Raw genomic sequence first — 22419 nt, 5'->3', positions numbered from 1 at the left:
CAAACAATACGCTTACAATCAACCTCCAGAGCTCCGCTTTACATCCTGTTAGCTAACAGGCTAATCACCAATCCAAGCTTAGAGTTAGTCTCCAGTTCCTCTTAGCTTAGAGTTAGCCTCTAGTTCCCCTTAACTTAGAGTTAGCCTCTAGTTCCCCTTAGCTTAGAGTTAGCCTCTATTTCCTCTTAGCTTAGAGTTAGCCTCTAGTTCCTCTTAGCTTAGAGTTAGCCTCTAGTTCCCCTTAACTTAGAGTTAGCCTCTAGTTCCTCTTAACTTAGAGTTAGCCTCTAGTTCCTCTTAGCTTAGAGTTAGCCTCTAGTTCCCCTTAACTTAGAGTTAGCCTCTAGTTCCCCTTAACTTAGAGTTAGCCTCTAGTTCCTCTTAGCTTAGAGTTATTCTCTAGTTCCCCTTAGCTTAGAGTTAGCCTCTAGTTCCTCTTAGCTTAGAGTTAGCCTCTAGTTCCTCTTAGCTTAGAGTTAGTCTCTAGTTCCTCTTAGCTTAGAGTTAGCCTCTAGTTCCCCTTAGCTTAGAGTTATGGTTAGAGTTATGGTTAGAGTCAGGGTTAGAGTCAGGGTTAGAGTCAGGGTTAGAGTTATGCTTAGAGTCAGGGTTAGAGTTATGCTTAGAGTCAGGGTTAGAGTCAGGGTTAGAGTTATGCTTAGAGTCAGGGTTAGAGTTATGCTTAGAGTTATGCTTAGAGTCAGGGCTAGAGTTATGCTTAGAGTCAGGGTTAGAGTCAGGGTTAGAGTTATGCTTAGAGTCAGGGTTAGAGTCAGGGTTAGAGTTAGGGTTAGAGTTATGCTTAGAGTCAGGGTTAGAGTTATGCTTAGAGTCAGGGCTAGAGTTATGCTTAGAGTCAGGGTTAGAGTCAGGGTTAGAGTTAGGGTTAGAGTTATGCTTAGAGTCAGGGTTAGAGTTATGCTTAGCGTCAGGGTTAGAGTTATGCTTAGAGTCAGGGTTAGAGTTAGGGTTAGAGTGAGGGTTAGAGTGAGGGTGAGGATATCGGACCGTGCGGTGACCTATAACATGTAAATCAGACGGTTCTGGAGGACTCTAGAACGGTTCTTATGAGGTATAAATGTGTGATATCGGACCGTGCTGCGGCCTCCTGAGAGTTGGTGGTGATCTCGATGGCCAGCTGGACGCTCTTCTGCAGGGAGTCTCGTGTCCTCTGGTCGACGGGCTCCACGGACTGGATGTCCACGCTGCTGATCATCAGGTTGTTCTGGTTGAAGCGCAGGTTGGGACGGACGGCCAGCTTCTCATCGAATCCGAACACCGCGGAGCAGATGATCCGGTTCGAGTTCTATAAACAGGCGACATCGTAGATCCATGACGAGTCAAAACACGATGAATGAATGAAATAATGATGTCATAAGAACGCTGATAGAGGGACAGAGGACGGTGATAGAGGGACAGAGGACGGTGATGGAGGAACAGAGGACGGTGAAAGAGGGACAGAGGACGGTGATAGAGGAACAGAGGACGGTGAAAGAGGGACAGAGGACGGTGATGGAGGAACAGAGGACGGTGAAAGAGGGACAGAGGACGGTGATGGAGGGACAGAGGACGGTGATGGAGGGACAGAGGACGGTGATGGAGGAACAGAGGACGGTGATAGAGGAACAGAGGACGGTGAAAGAGGGACAGAGGACGGTGATGGAGGAACAGAGGACGGTGATGGAGGAACAGAGGACGGTGAAAGAGGGACAGAGGACGGTGATGGAGGAACAGAGGACGGTGATGGAGGAACAGAGGACGGTGAAAGAGGGACAGAGGACGGTGATAGAGGAACAGAGGACGGTGAAAGAGGGACAGAGGACGGTGATAGAGGAACAGAGGACGGTGAAAGAGGGACAGAGGACGGTGATGGAGGGACAGAGGACGGTGATGGAGGGACAGAGGACGGTGATGGAGGAACAGAGGACGGTGAAAGAGGAACAGAGGACGGTGAAAGAGGGACAGAGGACGGTGATGGAGGAACAGAGGACGGTGATGGAGGAACAGAGGACGGTGAAAGAGGGACAGAGGACGGTGATAGAGGAACAGAGGACGGTGAAAGAGGGACAGAGGACGGTGATAGAGGAACAGAGGACGGTGAAAGAGGGACAGAGGACGGTGATGGAGGGACAGAGGACGGTGATGGAGGAACAGAGGACGGTGAAAGAGGGACAGAGGACGGTGATGGAGGAACAGAGGACGGTGAAAGAGGGACAGAGGACGGTGAAAGAGGGACAGAGGACGGTGAAAGAGGGACAGAGGACGGTGATGGAGGAACAGAGGACGGTGATGGAGGAACAGAGGACGGTGAAAGAGGGACAGAGGACGGTGAAAGAGGGACAGAGGACGGTGATAGAGGAACAGAGGACGGTGAAAGAGGGACAGAGGACGGTGATGGAGGGACAGAGGACGGTGAAAGAGGGACAGAGGACGGTGATGGAGGAACAGAGGACGGTGAAAGAGGGACAGAGGACGGTGAAAGAGGGACAGAGGACGGTGAAAGAGGGACAGAGGACGGTGATGGAGGAACAGAGGACGGTGATGGAGGAACAGAGGACGGTGAAAGAGGGACAGAGGACGGTGAAAGAGGGACAGAGGACGGTGAAAGAGGGACAGAGGACGGTGATAGAGGAACAGAGGACGGTGAAAGAGGGACAGAGGACGGTGAAAGAGGGACAGAGGACGGTGATAGAGGAACAGAGGACGGTGATAGAGGAACAGAGGACGCCGATAGAGGAACAGAGGACGGTGAAAGAGGGACAGAGGACGGTGATAGAGGAACAGAGGACGGTGATGGAGGGACAGAGGACGGTGATGGAGGGACAGAGGACGGTGAAAGAGGAACAGAGGACGGTGATGGAGGGACAGAGGACGGTGAAAGAGGAACAGAGGACGGTGATGGAGGGACAGAGGACGCCGATAGAGGAACAGAGGACGGTGAAAGAGGGACAGAGGACGGTGATAGAGGAACAGAGGACGGTGATAGAGGAACAGAGGACGCCGATAGAGGAACAGAGGACGGTGAAAGAGGGACAGAGGACGGTGATAGAGGAACAGAGGACGGTGAAAGAGGGACAGAGGACGGTGATGGAGGGACAGAGGACGGTGATAGAGGAACAGAGGACGGTGAAAGAGGGACAGAGGACGGTGAAAGAGGGACAGAGGACGGTGATGGAGGGACAGAGGACGCCGATAGAGGAACAGAGGACGGTGAAAGAGGGACAGAGGACGGTGATAGAGGAACAGAGGACGGTGAAAGAGGGACAGAGGACGGTGATGGAGGGACAGAGGACGGTGATAGAGGAACAGAGGACGGTGAAAGAGGGACAGAGGACGGTGAAAGAGGGACAGAGGACGGTGATGGAGGGACAGAGGACGCCGATAGAGGAACAGAGGACGGTGAAAGAGGGACAGAGGACGGTGATAGAGGAACAGAGGACGGTGATAGAGGAACAGAGGACGGTGATAGAGGAACAGAGGACGGTGAAAGAGGAACAGAGGACGGTGATAGAGGAACAGAGGACGGTGAAAGAGGGACAGAGGACGCCGATAGAGGAACAGAGGACGGTGAAAGAGGGACAGAGGACGGTGATGGAGGGACAGAGGACGGTGATAGAGGAACAGAGGACGGTGAAAGAGGGACAGAGGACGGTGAAAGAGGGACAGAGGACGGTGATAGAGGAACAGAGGACGCCGATAGAGGAACAGAGGACGGTGAAAGAGGGACAGAGGACGGTGATGGAGGGACAGAGGACGCCGATAGAGGAACAGAGGACGGTGAAAGAGGGACAGAGGACGGTGATAGAGGAACAGAGGACGGTGAAAGAGGGACAGAGGACGGTGATGGAGGGACAGAGGACGGTGATAGAGGAACAGAGGACGGTGAAAGAGGGACAGAGGACGGTGATAGAGGAACAGAGGACGGTGATAGAGGAACAGAGGACGGTGAAAGAGGGACAGAGGACGGTGAAAGAGGGACAGAGGACGGTGATGGAGGGACAGAGGACGCCGATAGAGGAACAGAGGACGGTGAAAGAGGGACAGAGGACGGTGATAGAGGAACAGAGGACGGTGATAGAGGAACAGAGGACGGTGATAGAGGAACAGAGGACGGTGAAAGAGGAACAGAGGACGGTGATAGAGGAACAGAGGACGGTGATGGAGGGACAGAGGACGGTGATGGAGGAACAGAGGACGGTGAAAGAGGGACAGAGGACGGTGAAAGAGGGACAGAGGACGGTGAAAGAGGGACAGAGGACGGTGATGGAGGAACAGAGGACGGTGAAAGAGGGACAGAGGACGGTGAAAGAGGGACAGAGGACGGTGATAGAGGAACAGAGGACGGTGATAGAGGAACAGAGGACGGTGATAGAGGAACAGAGGACGGTGATAGAGGAACAGAGGACGGTGATAGAGGAACAGAGGACGGTGATGGAGGAACAGAGGACGGTGATGGAGGGACAGAGGACGGTGATAGAGGAACAGAGGACGGTGATAGAGGAACAGAGGACGGTGATAGAGGAACAGAGGACGGTGATAGAGGAACAGAGGACGGTGATAGAGGGACAGAGGACGGTGATGGAGGAACAGAGGACGGTGAAAGAGGGACAGAGGACGGTGATGGAGGAACAGAGGACGGTGAAAGAGGGACAGAGGACGGTGATGGAGGGACAGAGGACGGTGAAAGAGGAACAGAGGACGGTGAAAGAGGGACAGAGGACGGTGATAGAGGAACAGAGGACGGTGATAGAGGAACAGAGGACGGTGATAGAGGAACAGAGGACGGTGATAGAGGGACAGAGGACGGTGATGGAGGAACAGAGGACGGTGAAAGAGGGACAGAGGACGGTGAAAGAGGGACAGAGGACGGTGAAAGAGGGACAGAGGACGGTGATAGAGGAACAGAGGACGGTGATAGAGGAACAGAGGACGCCGATAGAGGAACAGGGGACGGTGAAATGGAACCTTGTGGAAGTCGTCGAACTGGACGGAGGCGACGGCTCCTCGGACTCGGGAGGCGATGGCTTTGCAGGAATCTCCGACGAAGTCAGGAACTGAAAACAGACCCGCTGCATCGGCAGAGCTCACCGGAGACTTCACATCGAAGTGCCTGAAGAGAAAAAAAAAAGAAGACGAAGAGGGATCACCTTCAGAGACCATGAATCTAATAACTGAGGAGTGTTCAGAGCAGAGATCACATTTACTCGTTATACATCAAACATGAAGCTTTTAATAGAGACGTGCACTCAGAGCTGTCTTCATCAGAGAGCTGTCTTCATCAGAGAGCTGTCTTCATCAGAGAGCTGTCTTCATCAGAGAGCTGTCTTCATCACAGAGCTGTCTTCATCACAGAGCTGTCTTCATCACAGAGCTGTCTTCATCAGAGAGCTGTCTTCATCAGAGAGCTGTCTTCATCACAGAGCTGTCTTCATCAGAGAGCTGTCTTCATCACAGAGCTGTCTTCATCAGAGAGCTGTCTTCATCAGAAAGCTGTCTTCATCACAGAGCTGTCTTCATCAGAGAGCTGTCTTCATCACAGAGCTGTCTTCATCACAGAGCTGTCTTCATCACAGAGCTGTCTTCATCAGAGAGCTGTCTTCATCAGAAAGCTGTCTTCATCACAGAGCTGTCTTCATCACAGAGCTGTCTTCATCACAGAGCTGTCTTCATCAGAGAGCGGTCTTCATCACAGAGCTGTCTTCATCACAGAGCTGTCTTCATCAGAAAGCGGTCTTCATCACAGAGCTGTCTTCATCAGAGAGCTGTCTTCATCAGAAAGCGGTCTTCATCACAGAGCTGTCTTCATCAGAGAGCTGTCTTCATCAGAAAGCGGTCTTCATCACAGAGCTGTCTTCATCAGAGCGCTGTCTTCATCACAGAGCTGTCTTCATCAGAAAGCGGTCTTCATCACAGAGCTGTCTTCATCAGAGAGCTGTCTTCATCAGAAAGCGGTCTTCATCACAGAGCTGTCTTCATCACAGAGCTGTCTTCATCAGAAAGCTGTCTTCATCACAGAGCTGTCTTCATCACAGAGCTGTCTTCATCAGAAAGCTGTCTTCATCACAGAGCTGTCTTCATCAGAGAGCGGTCTTCATCACAGAGCTGTCTTCATCAGAAAGCGGTCTTCATCACAGAGCTGTCTTCATCAGAAAGCGGTCTTCATCACAGAGCTGTCTTCATCAGAAAGCTGTCTTCATCACAGAGCTGTCTTCATCACAGAGCTGTCTTCATCACAGAGCTGTCTTCATCAGGTCTGATTTCAGAGTTCCACTTCCTTCACATTACATTGATATTAAAATAATCTCAGCAGTTTCGGGTGGAATTATTTTTTGTCTGTGCTGGAAGACCTTTATTTTGAAACATCAGAGTTAGATTACAACAACTGGAAATAAAAATAAATAAATTAGACTGCAGAGTTAGCTTCTGGTTCCCTTTAGTTTAGAGTAAGCCTCTAGTTCCCTTTAGTTTAGAGTAAGCCTCTAGTTCCCTTTAGTTTAGAGTAAGCCTCTAGTTCCCTTTAGTTTAGAGTAAGCCTCTAGTTCCCTTTAGTTTAGAGTAAGCCTCTAGTTCCCTTTAGTTTAGAGTAAGCCTCTAGTTCCCTTTAGTTTAGAGTTAGCTTCTAGTTCCCTTTAGCTTAGAGTTAGCCTCTAGTTCCCTTTAGTTTAGAGTAAGCCTCTAGTTCCCTTCAGCTTAGAGTTAGCCTCTAGTTCCCTTCAGCTTAGAGTTAGCCTCTAGTTCCCTTCAGCTTAGAGTTAGCCTCTAGTTCCCTTCAGCTTAGAGTTAGCCTCTAGTTCCCTTTAGTTTAGAGTTAGCCTCTAGTTCCCTTTAGTTTAGAGTAAGCCTCTAGTTCCCTTCAGCTTAGAGTTAGCTTCTAGTTCCCTTCAGCTTAGAGTTAGCCTCTAGTTCCCTTCAGCTTAGAGTTAGCCTCTAGTTCCCTTCAGCTTAGAGTTAGCCTCTAGTTCCCTTTAGTTTAGAGTTAGCCTCTAGTTCCCTTTAGTTTAGAGTAAGCCTCTAGTTCCCTTCAGCTTAGAGTTAGCTTCTAGTTCCCTTCAGCTTAGAGTTAGCCTCTAGTTCCCTTCAGCTTAGAGTTAGCCTCTAGTTCCCTTTAGTTTAGAGTTAGCTTCTAGTTCCCTTTAGCTTAGAGTTAGCCTCTAGTTCCCTTTAGTTTAGAGTTAGCTTCTAGTTCCCTTTAGCTTAGAGTTAGCCTCTAGTTCCCTTTAGTTTAGAGTAAGCCTCTAGTTCCCTTCAGTTTAGAGTAAGCCTCTAGTTCCCTTCAGTTTAGAGTAAGCCTCTAGTTCCCTTCAGCTTAGAGTTAGCTTCTAGTTCCCTTTAGCTTAGAGTTAGCCTCTAGTTCCCTTTAGTTTAGAGTAAGCCTCTAGTTCCCTTTAGTTTAGAGTAAGCCTCTAGTTCCCTTCAGTTTAGAGTAAGCCTCTAGTTCCCTTTAGTTTAGAGTAAGCCTCTAGTTCCCTTTAGTTTAGAGTTAGCTTCTAGTTCCCTTCAGCTTAGAGTTAGCTTCTGGTTCCCTTTAGCTTAGAGTAAGCCTCTAGTTCCCTTTAGTTTAGAGTTAGCTTCTAGTTCCCTTCAGCTTAGAGTTAGCTTCTGGTTCCCTTTAGTTTAGAGTAAGCCTCTAGTTCCCTTTAGTTTAGAGTTAGCTTCTAGTTCCCTTCAGCTTAGAGTTAGCTTCTGGTTCCCTTTAGCTTAGAGTAAGCCTCTAGTTCCCTTTAGCTTAGAGTAAGCCTCTAGTTCCCTTTAGCTTAGAGTTAGCTTCTGGTAGTCTGGTGATCGCCATTTATTTGTCGTTTAGTTTTAGCTTTAGCTACAGTATGAAATACAACAAACTATCAAACAATGTTGAGTTTTTTCATTTATGGTTTGAGGGAGTGTTTTGCTGACAGGAAATAAAGATATTTGAGGACCGTAGTTTTAGTGTTAAATTACTAAACAAACAATATCTCCATCCTTTAGTAACCTCTTGAGCTCTAGTCCTTAATGGTCATGTGTTTCCTGAAGACAGCTTAGTGCTGAACCAAGTCTAACCCAGCTTGGATGTGTTCCAGTTACCAGTTGTAGGAGAGCTGCAGCTGCAGGCGGGCGTGGTCGGCCGTCTCGATGGTGATGATGTCGGTGAAGAAGTCGGGTCCCAGCAGGAGGCAGATGGCCTTGTTGACATTGGCCCTCTTTGGTTTGTCTCCGGAGAGCGACAGCACGGTGAACTGCTCGTCAGGTCCCAACATCACCATCTCTGGTCCAAACACCACCCTGAAGACAAGACCACAGTTCATCGTGTCACCACCACATCAGCTCATCGTGTCACCACCACCACAAGGTCAGGAAACCCACCTGGCCTTCTTCTCTCTGTAGTCGTAGACCTGGACCGCGGCGTTGTGGGGAACCCTGTAGGAGACGACCCTGGTCTTGTCCCTCGGCAGACTATCACTGGTTTTGGTCCGGTCCGAGCGGTCGGCCAGCGGGTCCTTGTTTGAAGCCAGCAGGGCCTCGACGTTGGGAGGAAGCTCCTTCTGCCACAACTCCTCATCCTGGGTCAGCATGTAGGTGTGACCGATCACTGCTCGTACCTGAGAGGCAACAAGACACACTGAGGGTGGGCTGGACGCTGTGGAGGCTTTTTTATCATCCATGCTCTATATAATACTCGATATACTGGATTTATTCTGGATTTGTACCTTATCGTTATCTTGGACTTTTTGTATTTGCACTAGACGGTCAAAGGTTCTCATACCTTTACCAGCGGTATGATCCTTTAAAGACTATCTAACTGATACCTTTGCCTGCGGTATGTTCCTTTAAAGACTATCTAACTGGTACCTTTACCAGCGGTATGATCCTTTAAAGACTATCTAACTGGCACCTTTACCAGCGGTATGATCCTTTAAAGACTATCTAACTGGTACCTTTGCCTGCGGTATGTTCCTTTAAAGACTATCTGACTGGTACCTTTACCAGCGGTACGTTTCTTTAAAGACTATCTGACTGGTACCTTTACCAGCAGTATGATCCTTTAAAGACTATCTGACTGGTACGTTTCTTTAAAGACTATCTGACTGGTACCAGCGGTATGTTCCTTTAAAGACTATCTGACTGGTACCATCGGTATGTTCCTTTAAAGACTATCTGACTGGTACCATCGGTATGTTCCTTTAAAGACTATCTGACTGGTACCTTTACCAGGGGTATGATCCTTTAAAGACTATCTGACTGGTACCAGCGGTGTGTTCCTTTAAAGACTATCTGACTGGTACCTTTACCAGCGGTATGATCCTTTAAAGACTATCTGACTGGTACCAGCGGTATGTTCCTTTAAAGACTATCTGACTGGTACCTTTACCAGCGGTATGATCCTTTAAAGACTATCTGACTGGTACCAGCGGTGTGTTCCTTTAAAGACTATCTGACTGGTACCTTTACCAGCGGTATGATCCTTTAAAGACTATCTGACTGGTACCAGCGGTATGATCCTTTAAAGACTATCTGACTGGTACCTTTACCAGCGGTGTGTTCCTTTAAAGACTATCTGACTGGTACCAGCGGTATGTTCCTTTAAAGACTATCTGACTGGTACCTTTACCAGCGGTATGTTCCTTTAAAGACTATCTGACTGGTACCAGCGGTATGATCCTTTAAAGACTATCTGACTGGTACCTTTACCAGCGGTATGTTCCTTTAAAGACTATCTGACTGGTACCTTTACCAGCGGTATGTTCCTTTAAAGACTATCTGACTGGTACCTTTACCAGCGGTATGTTCCTTTAAAGACTATCTGACTGGTACCTTTACCAGCGGTATGTTCCCTTAAAGACTATCTGACTGGTACCAGCGGTATGATCCTTTAAAGACTATCTGACTGGTACCAGCGGTATGATCCTTTAAAGACTATCTGACTGGTACCAGCGGTATGATCCTTTAAAGACTATCTGACTGGTACCAGCGGTATGATCCTTTAAAGACTATCTGACTGGTACCAGCGGTATGATCCTTTAAAGACTATCTGACTGGTACCTTTACCAGCGGTATGATCCTTTAAAGACTATCTGACTGGTACCAGCGGTATGTTCCTTTAAAGACTATCTGACTGGTACCTTTCCGGTTTTGATGTCCCTGACGTAGATGCCCTCGTTCTCGTCCAATGGGATGGCCTGTCGTTTGACCATCACCTCCACAGCGGCGGGGGGGACGTACTCGATGGGACCCCGCAGCATCCAGCGGTCTCCAGGGCGACGGAGGACGCCGCTCCTCCGCGAGCGCTTGGCCCTCTCCTGCATCAGCTCCTCCTCCTCTTCTTCCTCCTCCTCTTCACGCTGGCAGAGAGAATGGGGGAGAGAGAGGCGGAGGAGGGAGAGAAGGGTTAACGTGGCGATGCATCGGAGCGGTGGAGGAGAGGGAGGAGAGGGAGGAAGATGAAGAGGAGAAGAAGGAGGAGAGGAAGGAGAGGGAGGAAGATGAAGAGAAGGAGAGGGGGATGGAGAGGGGCACTGAGAGAAAAAATTAACATTTTAAAAGGCGGAGGAAAACGTAAAGGATGGAGGGATGGCGAGGTTTGATTTAAAGGAAAGAAGGGAGAGAAGAAGAAGAAGAGAGTTGGGGTATAATGGGTTAGCCAGGTAGGGAGGATGAAGCAATGAAGGACAGAATCACCTCAGACACACCTGCAGTAGCCAGCGATTAACACCTACAGTAACCAGTGATTAACACCTGCAGTAACCAGCGATTAACACCTGCAGTAACCAGTGATTAACACCTGCAGTAACCAGGTAATCAGTGATTAACACCTGCAGTAACCAGTGATTAACACCTGCAGTAACCAGGTAATCAGTGATTAACACCTGCAGTAACCAGTGATTAACACCTGCAGTAATCAGTGATTAACACCTGCAGTAACCAGTGATTAACACCTGCAGTAACCAGTGATTAACACCTGCAGTAACCAGGTAATCAGTGATTAACACCTGCAGTAACCAGTGATTAACACCTGCAGTAATCAGTGATTAACACCTGCAGTAACCAGTGATTAACACCTGCAGTAACCAGTGATTAACACCTGCAGTAACCAGTGATTAACACCTGCAGTAACCAGTGATTAACACCTGCAGTAACCAGTGATTAACACCTGCAGTAACCAGCGATTAACACCTGCAGTAACCAGCGATTAACACCTGCAGTAACCAGGTAATCAGTGATTAACACCTGCAGTAACCAGGTAATCAGTGATTAACACCTACAGTAACCAGTGATTAACACCTGCAGTAACCAGTGATTAACACCTGCAGTAACCAGGTAATCAGCGATTAACACCTGCAGTAACCAGGTAATCAGTGATTAACACCTACAGTAACCAGTGATTAACACCTGCAGTAACCAGTGATTAACACCTGCAGTAACCAGTGATTAACACCTGCAGTAGCCAGTGATTAACACCTGCAGTAACCAGTGATTAACACCTGCAGTAACCAGGTAATCAGTGATTAACACCTGCAGTAACCAGTGATTAACACCTGCAGTAACCAGTGATTAACACCTGCAGTAACCAGGTAATCAGTGATTAACACCTGCAGTAACCAGGTAATCAGTGATTAACACCTGCAGTAACCAGTGATTAAGTTAGTCAGCAGCTAGTTCCTGCCATTAGAAGAGATTTGCCGACACTGGGTCAGTTCTCAGGTGGATCATGTTCTAGATCTGGTGATCTGGTTCAGGCCGGCCCAATGCCGCCTTTCATCAGCCGGACGGTGGTTTCTGTCCTCACCTCCTCGGTGTCATTGAACGCCTCCACAGCTCTCAGCACCAGACCCTCCTCCTCCGACAGCACGTACACGTCCTGGATGCCGCTTTCTAGGCACTCGCCCGGCTGCAGGAAAAATGAGCGCTCACCCTGACGGAGAGAAAGCAAGGAAGTTGTCAGTTCTCTACTTACATGCAGAATATTAGTGGCTTTTAGTTTTATGGCAGTAAAACACCGAATATTTTTGAGTGTTTCTGATTTCAAGAAAGAAAAACTAAATTAGGATTCAGCCGGTTTAGTTTGACAGAAGCAACGACCAGATGATTTATATTTAAAGAGACAAGACAACAAAGACAAATCTTAACATTTAGAAATAAGATCTATTGGAAATGATTCTGAATCAGACACCTGTTGATGGGTTCTGATCCGATTCAACAACTTCAATATAAAGTACAACGCCGACATTAAGACGTGGTGCTAACCCTAATGTTCAGATATTAAAATATGTCTCAGATGTTTTTTTATCTTGTAGAACCGTGATGGTTCCATCAGATGTTGTTGTTTTATCTGGTAGAACCGTGATGGTTCCATCAGATGTTGTTTTATCTGGTAGAACCGTGATGGTTCCATCCGATGTTGTTTTATCTGGTAGAACCGTGATGGTTCCATCAGATGTTGTTGTTTTATCTGGTAGAACCATGGTGGTTCCATCAGATATTGTTGTTTTATCTGGTAGAACCGTGATGGTTCCATCAGATGTTGTTGTTTTATCTGGTAGAACCCTGATGGTTCCATGAGATGTTGTTTTATCTGGTAGAACCGTGATGGTTCCATCAGATGTTGTTGTTTCATCTGGTAGAACTGTGATGGTTCCATCAGATGTTGTTGTTTTATCTGGTAGAACTGTGATGGTTCCATCAGATGTTGTTGTTTTATCTGGTAGAACTGTGATGGTTCCATCAGATGTTGTTGTTTTATCTGGTAGAACCGTGATGGTTCCATGAGATGTTGTTGTTTCATCTGGTAGAACTGTGATGGTTCCATCAGATGTTGTTTTATCTGGTAGAACCGTGATGGATCCATCCGATGTTGTTTTATCTGGTAGAACCGTGATGGTTCCATCAGATGTTGTTTTATCTGGTAGAACCATGGTGGTTCCATCAGATGTTGTTGTTTTATCTGGTAGAACCCTGATGGTTCCATCAGATGTTGTTGTTTTATCTGGTAGAACTGTGATGGTTCCATCAGATGTTGTTGTTTTATTTGGTAGAACCGTGATGGTTCCATGAGATGTTGTTGTTTTATCTGGTAGAACCCTGATGGTTCCATCAGATGTTGTTGTTTTATCTGGTAGAACCCTGATAGTTCCATCAGATGTTGTTGTTTTATCTGGTAGAACCATGAGGGTTCTGCTCACCTTCACCACCCTCTTCTGTCCCAGCTGAGGTTTCCCGTCGGGTCCGACCGGGTCCAGGATCACACAGTACTGTCTGCTGCTCAGAGTGGTCACGCTGACCACGCCCACCACCTCCTCCGCCACCGAGGGGATGTGAGCCTCCCTGTCGGCCATGGTGACCAGCCACTCCTCCCCCGTACGGCGGTCCCGCCCGCCGGCGTCCTTAAAGGACCGCAGGGCGCGAACGTGAAGCGCTTTCTGAGGAAACAACACAGGACAGATGAAGTTAAGGGGAAGTTAAGGTTCTCTGAGCAGTTGAAGTGTTGTAATCCTTCCTCCCTCTGGTACCACGCACGCACAGCACCGCTGCTTATCTCAGTTTACCTTATCTTATAGTTTATCTTATCTTATAGTTTATCTTATCTTATAGTTTACCTTTAGACAAAAGTCTGGATGTTACTGAGACCAACTGACGTTTGTTGGGTTTTCAGTTTGACACAACGTTGACGGCGAGCGGTCGACTCACCTTGTCCGTCAGGATGAACGCGTTCACGATGTCGATGACTTCTTCGTGGGCACCTGGGAGGTACGCTCCCACCTTACTGACCAGCCACTCCTCACCTGCAACAACACAATCACTGATTACTAAATTAAATCACTTATTAAAAGGCTTTTTTTATAACTCATTTAATTAGTCTGTATATGCATTAGTGTGTTCTCAGGTTAAATATGAAACACAGAAGTAACACGTATGTTTTTAATTCTCTATATGTGTAGGCTACAATAGAATGATTTAGTATTTTTCCGTTTAATTTTTCCTTATAAACGACTTTGTAATCTTTGGTTTTAATCAGAGACTGAATATAAAGAGTGGACGTGGTCGCCGTGACGTCACCCGTTGGTTTGTGGACGTTTTGAAGCCTCGAGTTCGGCAGTTTGGCCGTCACGTCTAGACGGTAAGACGCAATTGTGAAACTCTCGTGAGATGGTTAATGTTAGGACAGGTTGTCAGCGGATCTCACAAAAGTTTTTGCAATTTGCGGGTTACCTTCTAGACATGACCCATTGGTCACCATCTTGGTTTTAAGCCGTCGCTATCTAGTTTTTTGGCAACCAGAAGTGACAGAGAGGGCGGAGCTAAGTACAACCGAACGCTGAATAAGACGGTTTTAGGAGACCAAAATGTTTTAATTAACTTTGATGAAGTGAAAACAAACTGTGATTAAAGGGTTAAAGTTGCAATATGTAAACACGGACAACTCCCAGACTGAACAACGCCGTGGTAGCGACCTGTCAATCAGCAGGTAGCCCCGCCCTAAAGCATCCCCTGCTTTATGGTCTATCTGACTCTAAATGGGACCATCATTTACTAAATGAACATCATGCTGTATTGAAGAAGACTTGAAAGATAAACTCATGTTTACAATGTTTACTGAGGTCATAAATCAAGAGAGAAGTAGAAGCTCATTCTCTATCAGACGTCTATACAACCAGAGGAGTCGCCCCCTGCTGGCTGCTAGACAGGATGCAGCTTTAAGCCTTCATTTCTCAGAACCGGAGGATGACGCCTGGTTTGAGCAACAAACAAATGTTATTACTGTTGTTATTGTTGTGTGTGTTTGTGTGTGTGTGTATAGATGTGCGTGTTAATGTGTGTAGATGTGTTACCGGTGACTCTGCGGACCCCCCCTCGGTCCACGCCTTCCTTGCGAGCTCTCAGTCTGATGGCCTGGTTCTCTCGGATCACCGTGGCCTTGATGGTCTCCAACACAGCCACCTCCTTCCTGGGGATGTAGGTCCCTGACACAACAACACACTCCATGAGTCAGAGATACAACCTCATGATTTATACGTCAAACACGTCTGATCTTCCTCCATGAGTCTGAGATACAACCTCATGATTTATACGTCAAACACGTCTGATCTTCCTCCATGAGTCAGAGATACAACCTCATGATTTATACGTCAAACACGTCTGATCTTCCTCCATGAGTCAGAGATACAACCTCATGATTTATACGTCAAACACGTCTGATCTTCCTCCATGAGTCTGAGATACAACCTCATGATTTATACGTCAAACACGTCTGATCTTCCTCCATGAGTCTGAGATACAACCTCATGATTTATACGTCAAACACATCTGATCTTCCTCCATGAGACTGAGATACAACCTCATGATTTATACGTCAAACACATCTGATCTTCCTCCATGAGTCTGAGATACAACCTCATGATTTATACGTCAAACACGTCTGTCTCTTTCTCCATGAGTCTGAGATACAACCTCATGATTTATACGTCAAACACGTCTGGCTCTTTCTCCATGAGTCAGAGATACAACCTCATGATTTATACGTCAAACACGTCTGGATCTTCCTCCATGAGTCAGAGATACAACCTCATGATTTATACGTCAAACACGTCTGGATCTTCCTCCATGAGACTGAGATACAACCTCATGATTTATACGTCAAACACATCTGATCTTCCTCCATGAGACAGATACAACCTCATGATTTATACGTCAAACACATCTGATCTTCCTCCATGAGACTGAGATACAACCTCATGATTTATACGTCAAACACATCTGATCTTCCTCCATGAGACTGAGATACAACCTCATGATTTATACGTCAAACACGTCTGATCTTCCTCCATGAGACTGAGATACAACCTCATGATTTATACGTCAAACACGTCTGATCTTCCTCCATGAGACTGAGATACAACCTCATGATTTATACGTCAAACACGTCTGGATCTTCCTCCATGAGACTGAGATACAACCTCATGATTTATACGTCAAACACGTCTGGCTCTTTCTCCATGAGACTGAGATACAACCTCATGATTTATACGTCAAACACGTCTGGCTCTTTCTCCAAGAGTCTGAGATACAACCTCATGATTTATACGTCAAACACGTCTGGCTCTTTCTCCATGAGTCAGAGATACAACCTCATGATTTATACGTCAAACACGTCTGGATCTTCCTCCATGAGTCAGATACAACCTCATGATTTATACGTCAAACACGTCTGGATCTTCCTCCATGAGACTGAGATACAACCTCATGATTTATACGTCAAACACATCTGATCTTCCTCCATGAGACTGAGATACAACCTCATGATTTATACGTCAAACACGTCTGATCTTCCTCCATGAGACAGATACAACCTCATGATTTATACGTCAAACACGTCTGATCTTCCTCCATGAGACTGAGATACAACCTCATGATTTATACGTCAAACACGTCTGATCTTCCTCCATGAGACTGAGATACAACCTCATGATTTATACGTCAAACACGTCTGGATCTTCCTCCATGAGACTGAGATACAACCTCATGATTTATACGTCAAACACGTCTGGATCTTCCTCCATGAGACTGAGATACAACCTCATGATTTATACGTCAAACACGTCTGGCTCTTTCTCCATGAGTCAGAGATACAACCTCATGATTTATACGTCAAACACGTCTGGATCTTCCTCCATGAGACAGATACAACCTCATGATTTATACGTCAAACACGTCTGGCTCTTTCTCCATGAGTCTGAGATACGACCTCATGATACACTTTACGTGTTTAACATCTGGAGACACATCAGCTCACAGATCTCATCATTTATTTTCACATTTAAACATAAACCTCTTGAGGTGACATTAATATGGATAAAAATACAATCAAAGAGTGAAATATAAGCAGAATTAAAAAGACATTAATGATTTAAATACATGGTATCTGTAAAATAATTTACTAATATATATATATATATATATATATATATATATATATATATATATATATATATATATGAGTATTATTATTTAGTGAAACATCGAAGGACACCAGACACCAGAGTGATGTCGTCCTCACTGAGCAGCTGCATTATGGGGGACAAAAGACAAACTAAATATTTAATAAGTTAAATCAACAACGATCGGATGATGCTCTGTAATATTAATGTGGGAGCACAGATGTTCCAGATGTGTTTAGTGTTAATGATAAAACACACCTGGTCCTTCAAACAGCCACTCGTCTCCGGCCACCCTCTTGTTTCCTCCCTCCTCCTCAAAGTCCAGCAGAGCCTGAAGACGCAGCGCCGTGTCGGGATACACGATCTGCAGCGGCGTCACGTCCTGGAGCGCAAAGACGGCACGTTACACATCTCATTGACATGTTACACATCTTATTTACACATGCTACACACATGCTACACACTGTTTTATGGATTACAAAAAGACGGCCGTGTGTGTGATGGAGCGGTTTGGGGTTTCGGACCGACCTGCTGGACCTCCTCTCCGGGGTACAGGGGGAACGGGTCCTGGGTCAGACGGATCTCCAGGTCGGCGTGGCGAAGTTTGGCCTGACCCGATTGGTCAAAGAGGACCTGCTTGTCATCATCGCGGGCCACGGGGTTGATGACCACGCAGTAGTGACGCGGCGGCACCATGATCATCCGAACCGGCATGAACAGAACTCTGAGGAGGGAGAAGAGATCAATACCTAATATCATATATAATAATAATATATCACCATGGTTACATTAATGATCAATACTCTGTTGTCTTTATTGTGTAAGAATAACACATACTACTGTTAATACTGAGACTGTATGTTGATGTTTGATTTGATCATCAGTTGATCGGAAGTCTCAGAGAACCAAGAAACGACCAAAACCCTCCAAACGTTCACATGTTGGTTCTTCTACCAGTAGAATCTGAGAGCCTCCAGGTAAAGTAATGCACCTGAATGTTACATCATTTCAAATCCATAAAGTCTCCGTCCGTCCATCAGTGAAGACAGTAAATGGATCCAGACAAAATCAATACCCAGTCACATGGTTTACTTCTTTTTCTGCTTGTATGAGCGATAAAATCACTGAGAGAGCACAAAGTACATCAGAGCTGCTGGAATAAAGACTCATCAACAGGAAACACGTCTGTGTGTTGATGTCATCCTAATCAATCACCAGATTAAAGGTCTGAAGTCCTGCCAGCCAGAGTGAGTCAGCTGTAGATCGGCTGTTTGGGTAACTGGATAACAGCAGCAGAGATGTGAGACGGGTCTCTGACGGCAAGTCATCTGTTATATATAATCTATATAAGAGTGTTCCCCTCTCTAAGGTTCCTCTAAGGTTCCCTCTCTGACCTCTGATGTTACCCTCTCTAAGGTTCCTTCTCTGACCTCTAATGTTCCCCTCTCTAAGGTTCCTTCTCTGACCTCTGATGTTCCCCTCTCTAAGGTTCCTTCTCTGACCTCTAATGTTCCCCTCTCTAAGGTTCCTTCTCTGATCTCTGATGTTCCCCTCTCTAAGGTTCCTCTAAGGTTCCTTCTCTGACCTCTGATGTTCCCCTCTCTAAGGTTCCTTCTCTGACCTCTAATGTTCCCCTCTCTAAGGTTCCTTCTCTGATCTCTGATGTTCCCCTCTCTAAGGTTCCTTCTCTGACCTCTGATGTTCCCCTCTTTAAAGTTCCTCTAAGGTTCCTTCTCTGACCTCTGATGTTCCCCTCTCTAAGGTTCCTCTAAGGTTCCTTCTCTGACCTCTGATGTTCCCCTCTCTAAGGTTCCTCTAAGGTTCCTTCTCTGACCTCTGATGTTCCCCTCTCTAAGGTTCCTTCTCTGACCTCTAATGTTCCCCTCTCTAAGGTTCCTTCTCTGATCTCTGATGTTCCCCTCTCTAAGGTTCCTCTAAGATACCTTCTCTGACCTCTGATGTTCCCCTCTCTAAAGGTTCCTTCTCTGACCTCTGATGTTCCCCTCTCTAAGGTTCCTCTAAGATACCTTCTCTGACCTCTGATGTTCCCCTCTCTAAAGGTTCCTTCTCTGACCTCTGATGTTCCCCTCTCTAAAGGTTCCTTTAAGGTTCCTTCTCTGACCTCTCATTATCCTGGCGGATGTAGGTGAGCGGTCCGATCTCCACCCGGGCGATGTTGGTGTTCTGGTCCAACACATGGATGTAGTGATGGGGCGGGATGCGGATGATGGATGCCTCCACCAACACGTCAAACTCCGGCCCCCGTTGTCCTCCTTTCTTAGACATGATCCAAAGTAAATACTGCAGAGACGAGAGACACAGACAAGAGACACAGTCGTTTGTCGTTTCAGAAATACAGATGCAAGTCGACGTGATTGGTTGATACCTTTACTCGTGGTGCGAAAGCTCTGAAAAATCAACCTCATCTTTCACTGCGTAATCTTCACGATCTGTGTTAAAGTATTCATGATAAAAACAACAGTTTGGAAAAAATATATTGACGTGAGAATTAATCCCAGGAAGAAAAAGGCCTTTATTCTGTCGAACGACTAATGGACTCTGATATCCAGCAGTTCTCAACCTTTGATACTCGTTAGGTCCCAGACGGACCCCCCATCTGATAGAGTACTATATTATATACTCTTTAGGTCCCGGACGGACCCCCCATCTGATAGAGTACTATATTATATACTCTTTAGGTCCCGGACGGACCCCCCATCTGATAGGGTACTATATTATATACTATAGCGGTCAGTTAACTGTGGAGGAAGTGAAACCGTTGATTACAATAATCACTCTGATGACTCACTTCTATAGTGAATTAAATAGTGTAAATAAATTATTCTCCATTTCCTGGGGACCTCATGGAACTCCCTCATGGACCTCCCTCATGTGGACCTCCCTCATGGACCTCCCTCATGTGGACCTCCCTCATGGACCTCCCTCATGTGGACCTCCCTCATGGACCTCCCTCATGGACCGCTGGTTGAGAACCACTGGACTGATCCATTAATGGACTAATCATTGAGTTACTGGTGATCGTGGTATCTGTCCAATACAAGGACTGAGTGAGTGCATTGAACAAGTCAATAATTGGATGTGCAAGAAAGACAAAACTGAGGTCGGAGTTTTTGGAGCCAAAGAGGAAAGATTAAAGGTTAGAGCTCAGCTACGATCTGTAATGTTAAAAAGCTCGGACCGAGCCAGAGGTCTTGGTGTAGTCATGGACTCTGACCTGAGATTTAACAGCCATATTAAGACAATTACAAAGACAGCCTTCTATCTTGGATGTTTGTGTGAAGCACTTTGAATTGTTACTGAAATGTGATTATATATACACAGATGAAGCTGCCTCGCCTTGAAGCAGAGAACTCAGAGAACTCTTCCACCGAAGGAACAAACAGGTTCAACATGACGAAAAAAAAGTTCAGATGAACAAAAGGGAACTAGTTTTTCCTGACGTTAACCCGAGGAACATGAACAGTGTTGAGAAGTCAACCTGAAGGCTGGAAGAAAAATGACATTTCTAGACTTTATTTAGACGATGACGAGGTGAAGCTCAGGTGTTCAGGTATTCAGGTATGCACACAGACACACCCGCTATACAAAGTCCACACAACATGAATACACGGCGTCACGAACTGCTGACGATCCTTTAAATAACATTCAGTATGTGACCAAAGTTCATTCTCTGTTTAAAGTTCCTGTTAGTAACTTGTTCCAGGTATAAATCCTTGCTGGTCGGTGTCTCGTGGTCTCTCGTGTGTCTCGTGGTCTCTCGTGTGTCTCGTGGTCTCTCGTGTGTCTCGTGGTCTCTCGTGTGTCTCGTGGTCTCTCGTGTGTCTCGTGGTCTCTCGTGTGTCTCGTGGTCTCTCGTGTGTCTCGTGGTCTCTCGTGGTCTCTCGTGTGTCTCGTGGTCTCTCGTGTGTCTCGTGGTCTCTCGTGTGTCTCCTGGTCTCTCGTGTGTCTCCTGGTCTCTCGTGTGTCTCGGTCTCTCGTGTGTCTCGTGGTCTCTCGTGTGTCTCGTGGTCTCTCGTGTGTCTCGTGTGTCTCGTGGTCTCTCGTGTGTCTCGTGGTCTCTCTTGTGTCTCGTGGTCTCTCGTGTGTCTCGTGGTCTCTCGTGTGTCTCCTGGTCTCTCGTGTGTCTCGTGGTCTCTCGTGTGTCTCGTGGTCTCTCGTGTGTCTCGTGGTCTCTCGTGTGTCTCGTGGTCTCTCGTGTGTCTCGTGGTCTCTCGTGTGTCTCGTGGTCTCTCGTGTGTCTCGTGGTCTCTCGTGTGTCTCCTGGTCTCTCGTGTGTCTCCTGGTCTCTCGTGTGTCTCGTGGTCTCTCGTGTGTCTCCTGGTCTCTCGTGTGTCTCCTGGTCTCTCGTGTGTCTCCTGGTCTCTCGTGTGTCTCGGTCTCTCGTGTGTCTCGTGGTCTCTCGTGTGTCTCGTGGTCTCTCGTGTGTCTCGTGTGTCTCGTGGTCTCTCGTGTGTCTCGTGGTCTCTCTTGTGTCTCGTGGTCTCTCGTGTGTCTCGTGGTCTCTCGTGTGTCTCCTGGTCTCTCGTGTGTCTCGTGGTCTCTCGTGTGTCTCGTGGTCTCTCGTGTGTCTCGTGGTCTCTCGTGTGTCTCGTGGTCTCTCGTGTGTCTCGTGGTCTCTCGTGTGTCTCGTGGTCTCTCGTGTGTCTCCTGGTCTCTCGTGTGTCTCCTGGTCTCTCGTGTGTCTCCTGGTCTCTCGTGTGTCTCCTGGTCTCTCGTGTGTCTCGTGGTCTCTCGTGTGTCTCGTGGTCTCTCGTGTGTCTCGTGGTCTCTCGTGTGTCTCGTGGTCTCTCGTGTGTCTCGTGGTCTCTCGTGTGTCTCGTGGTCTCTCGTGTGTCTCGTGGTCTCTCTTGTGTCTCCTGGTCTCTCGTGTGTCTCCTGGTCTCTCGTGTGTCTCCTGGTCTCTCGTGTGTCTCCTGGTCTCTCGTGTGTCTCCTGGTCTCTCGTGTGTCTCCTGGTCTCTCGTGTGTCTCGGTCTCTCGTGTGTCTCGTGGTCTCTCGTGTGTCTCGTGGTCTCTCGTGTGTCTCGTGTGTCTCGTAGTCTCTCGTGTGTCTCGTGTGTCTCGTAGTCTCTCGTGTGTCTCGTGGTCTCTCTTGTGTCTCGTGGTCTCTCGTGTGTCTCGTGGTCTCTCGTGTGTCTCCTGGTCTCTCGTGTGTCTCCTGGTCTCTCGTGTGTCTCCTGGTCTCTCGTGTGTCTCCTGGTCTCTCGTGTGTCTCCTGGTCTCTCGTGTGTCTCGTGGTCTCTCGTGTGTCTCGTGTGTCTCGTGGTCTCTCGTGTGTCTCGTGGTCTCTCGTGTGTCTCCTGGTCTCTCGTGTGTCTCCTGGTCTCTCGTGTGTCTCGTGGTCTCTCGTGTGTCTCGTGGTCTCTCGTGTGTCTCCTGGTCTCTCGTGTGTCTCGTGGTCTCTCGTGTGTCTCCTGGTCTCTCGTGTGTCTCCTGGTCTCTCGTGTGTCTCCTGGTCTCTCGTGTGTCTCCTGGTCTCTCGTGTGTCTCGT

General features: G+C 47.3%; 1 protein-coding gene across 14 annotated transcripts in view; it reads right to left on the bottom strand.

Moving 5' to 3' along the window:
* The window catches only part of mvp (major vault protein), a 38227-nt gene that overhangs the window by 8984 nt on the left and 6824 nt on the right, over window positions 1-22419 (bottom strand). For all 14 annotated transcript variants that reach the window (XM_074657107.1, XM_074657112.1, XM_074657110.1 and 11 more), the window contains exons 2-13: window positions 19030-19208; window positions 17436-17631; window positions 17166-17289; window positions 14802-14933; window positions 13660-13754; window positions 13155-13391; window positions 11762-11887; window positions 10098-10316; window positions 8341-8576; window positions 8062-8259; window positions 4966-5110; window positions 1095-1306 (exon numbers count right to left, since the gene is read on the bottom strand). In XM_074657107.1, coding sequence (XP_074513208.1) covers window positions 1095-1306; window positions 4966-5110; window positions 8062-8259; window positions 8341-8576; window positions 10098-10316; window positions 11762-11887; window positions 13155-13391; window positions 13660-13754; window positions 14802-14933; window positions 17166-17289; window positions 17436-17631; window positions 19030-19193 — 2084 coding nt within the window. In that variant the 5' untranslated portion in view covers window positions 19194-19208. The remainder of the gene's footprint in view (window positions 1-1094; window positions 1307-4965; window positions 5111-8061; window positions 8260-8340; window positions 8577-10097; window positions 10317-11761; window positions 11888-13154; window positions 13392-13659; window positions 13755-14801; window positions 14934-17165; window positions 17290-17435; window positions 17632-19029; window positions 19209-22419) is intronic.

The sequence above is a fragment of the Sebastes fasciatus genome, chromosome 13, assembly GCF_043250625.1.
Source record: "Sebastes fasciatus isolate fSebFas1 chromosome 13, fSebFas1.pri, whole genome shotgun sequence".
In the NCBI taxonomy this organism is placed as follows: domain Eukaryota; kingdom Metazoa; phylum Chordata; class Actinopteri; order Perciformes; family Sebastidae; genus Sebastes; species Sebastes fasciatus.
Note: the sequence above shows the minus strand (reverse complement) of the source record. Positions and strands in the feature narration are given on the sequence as shown.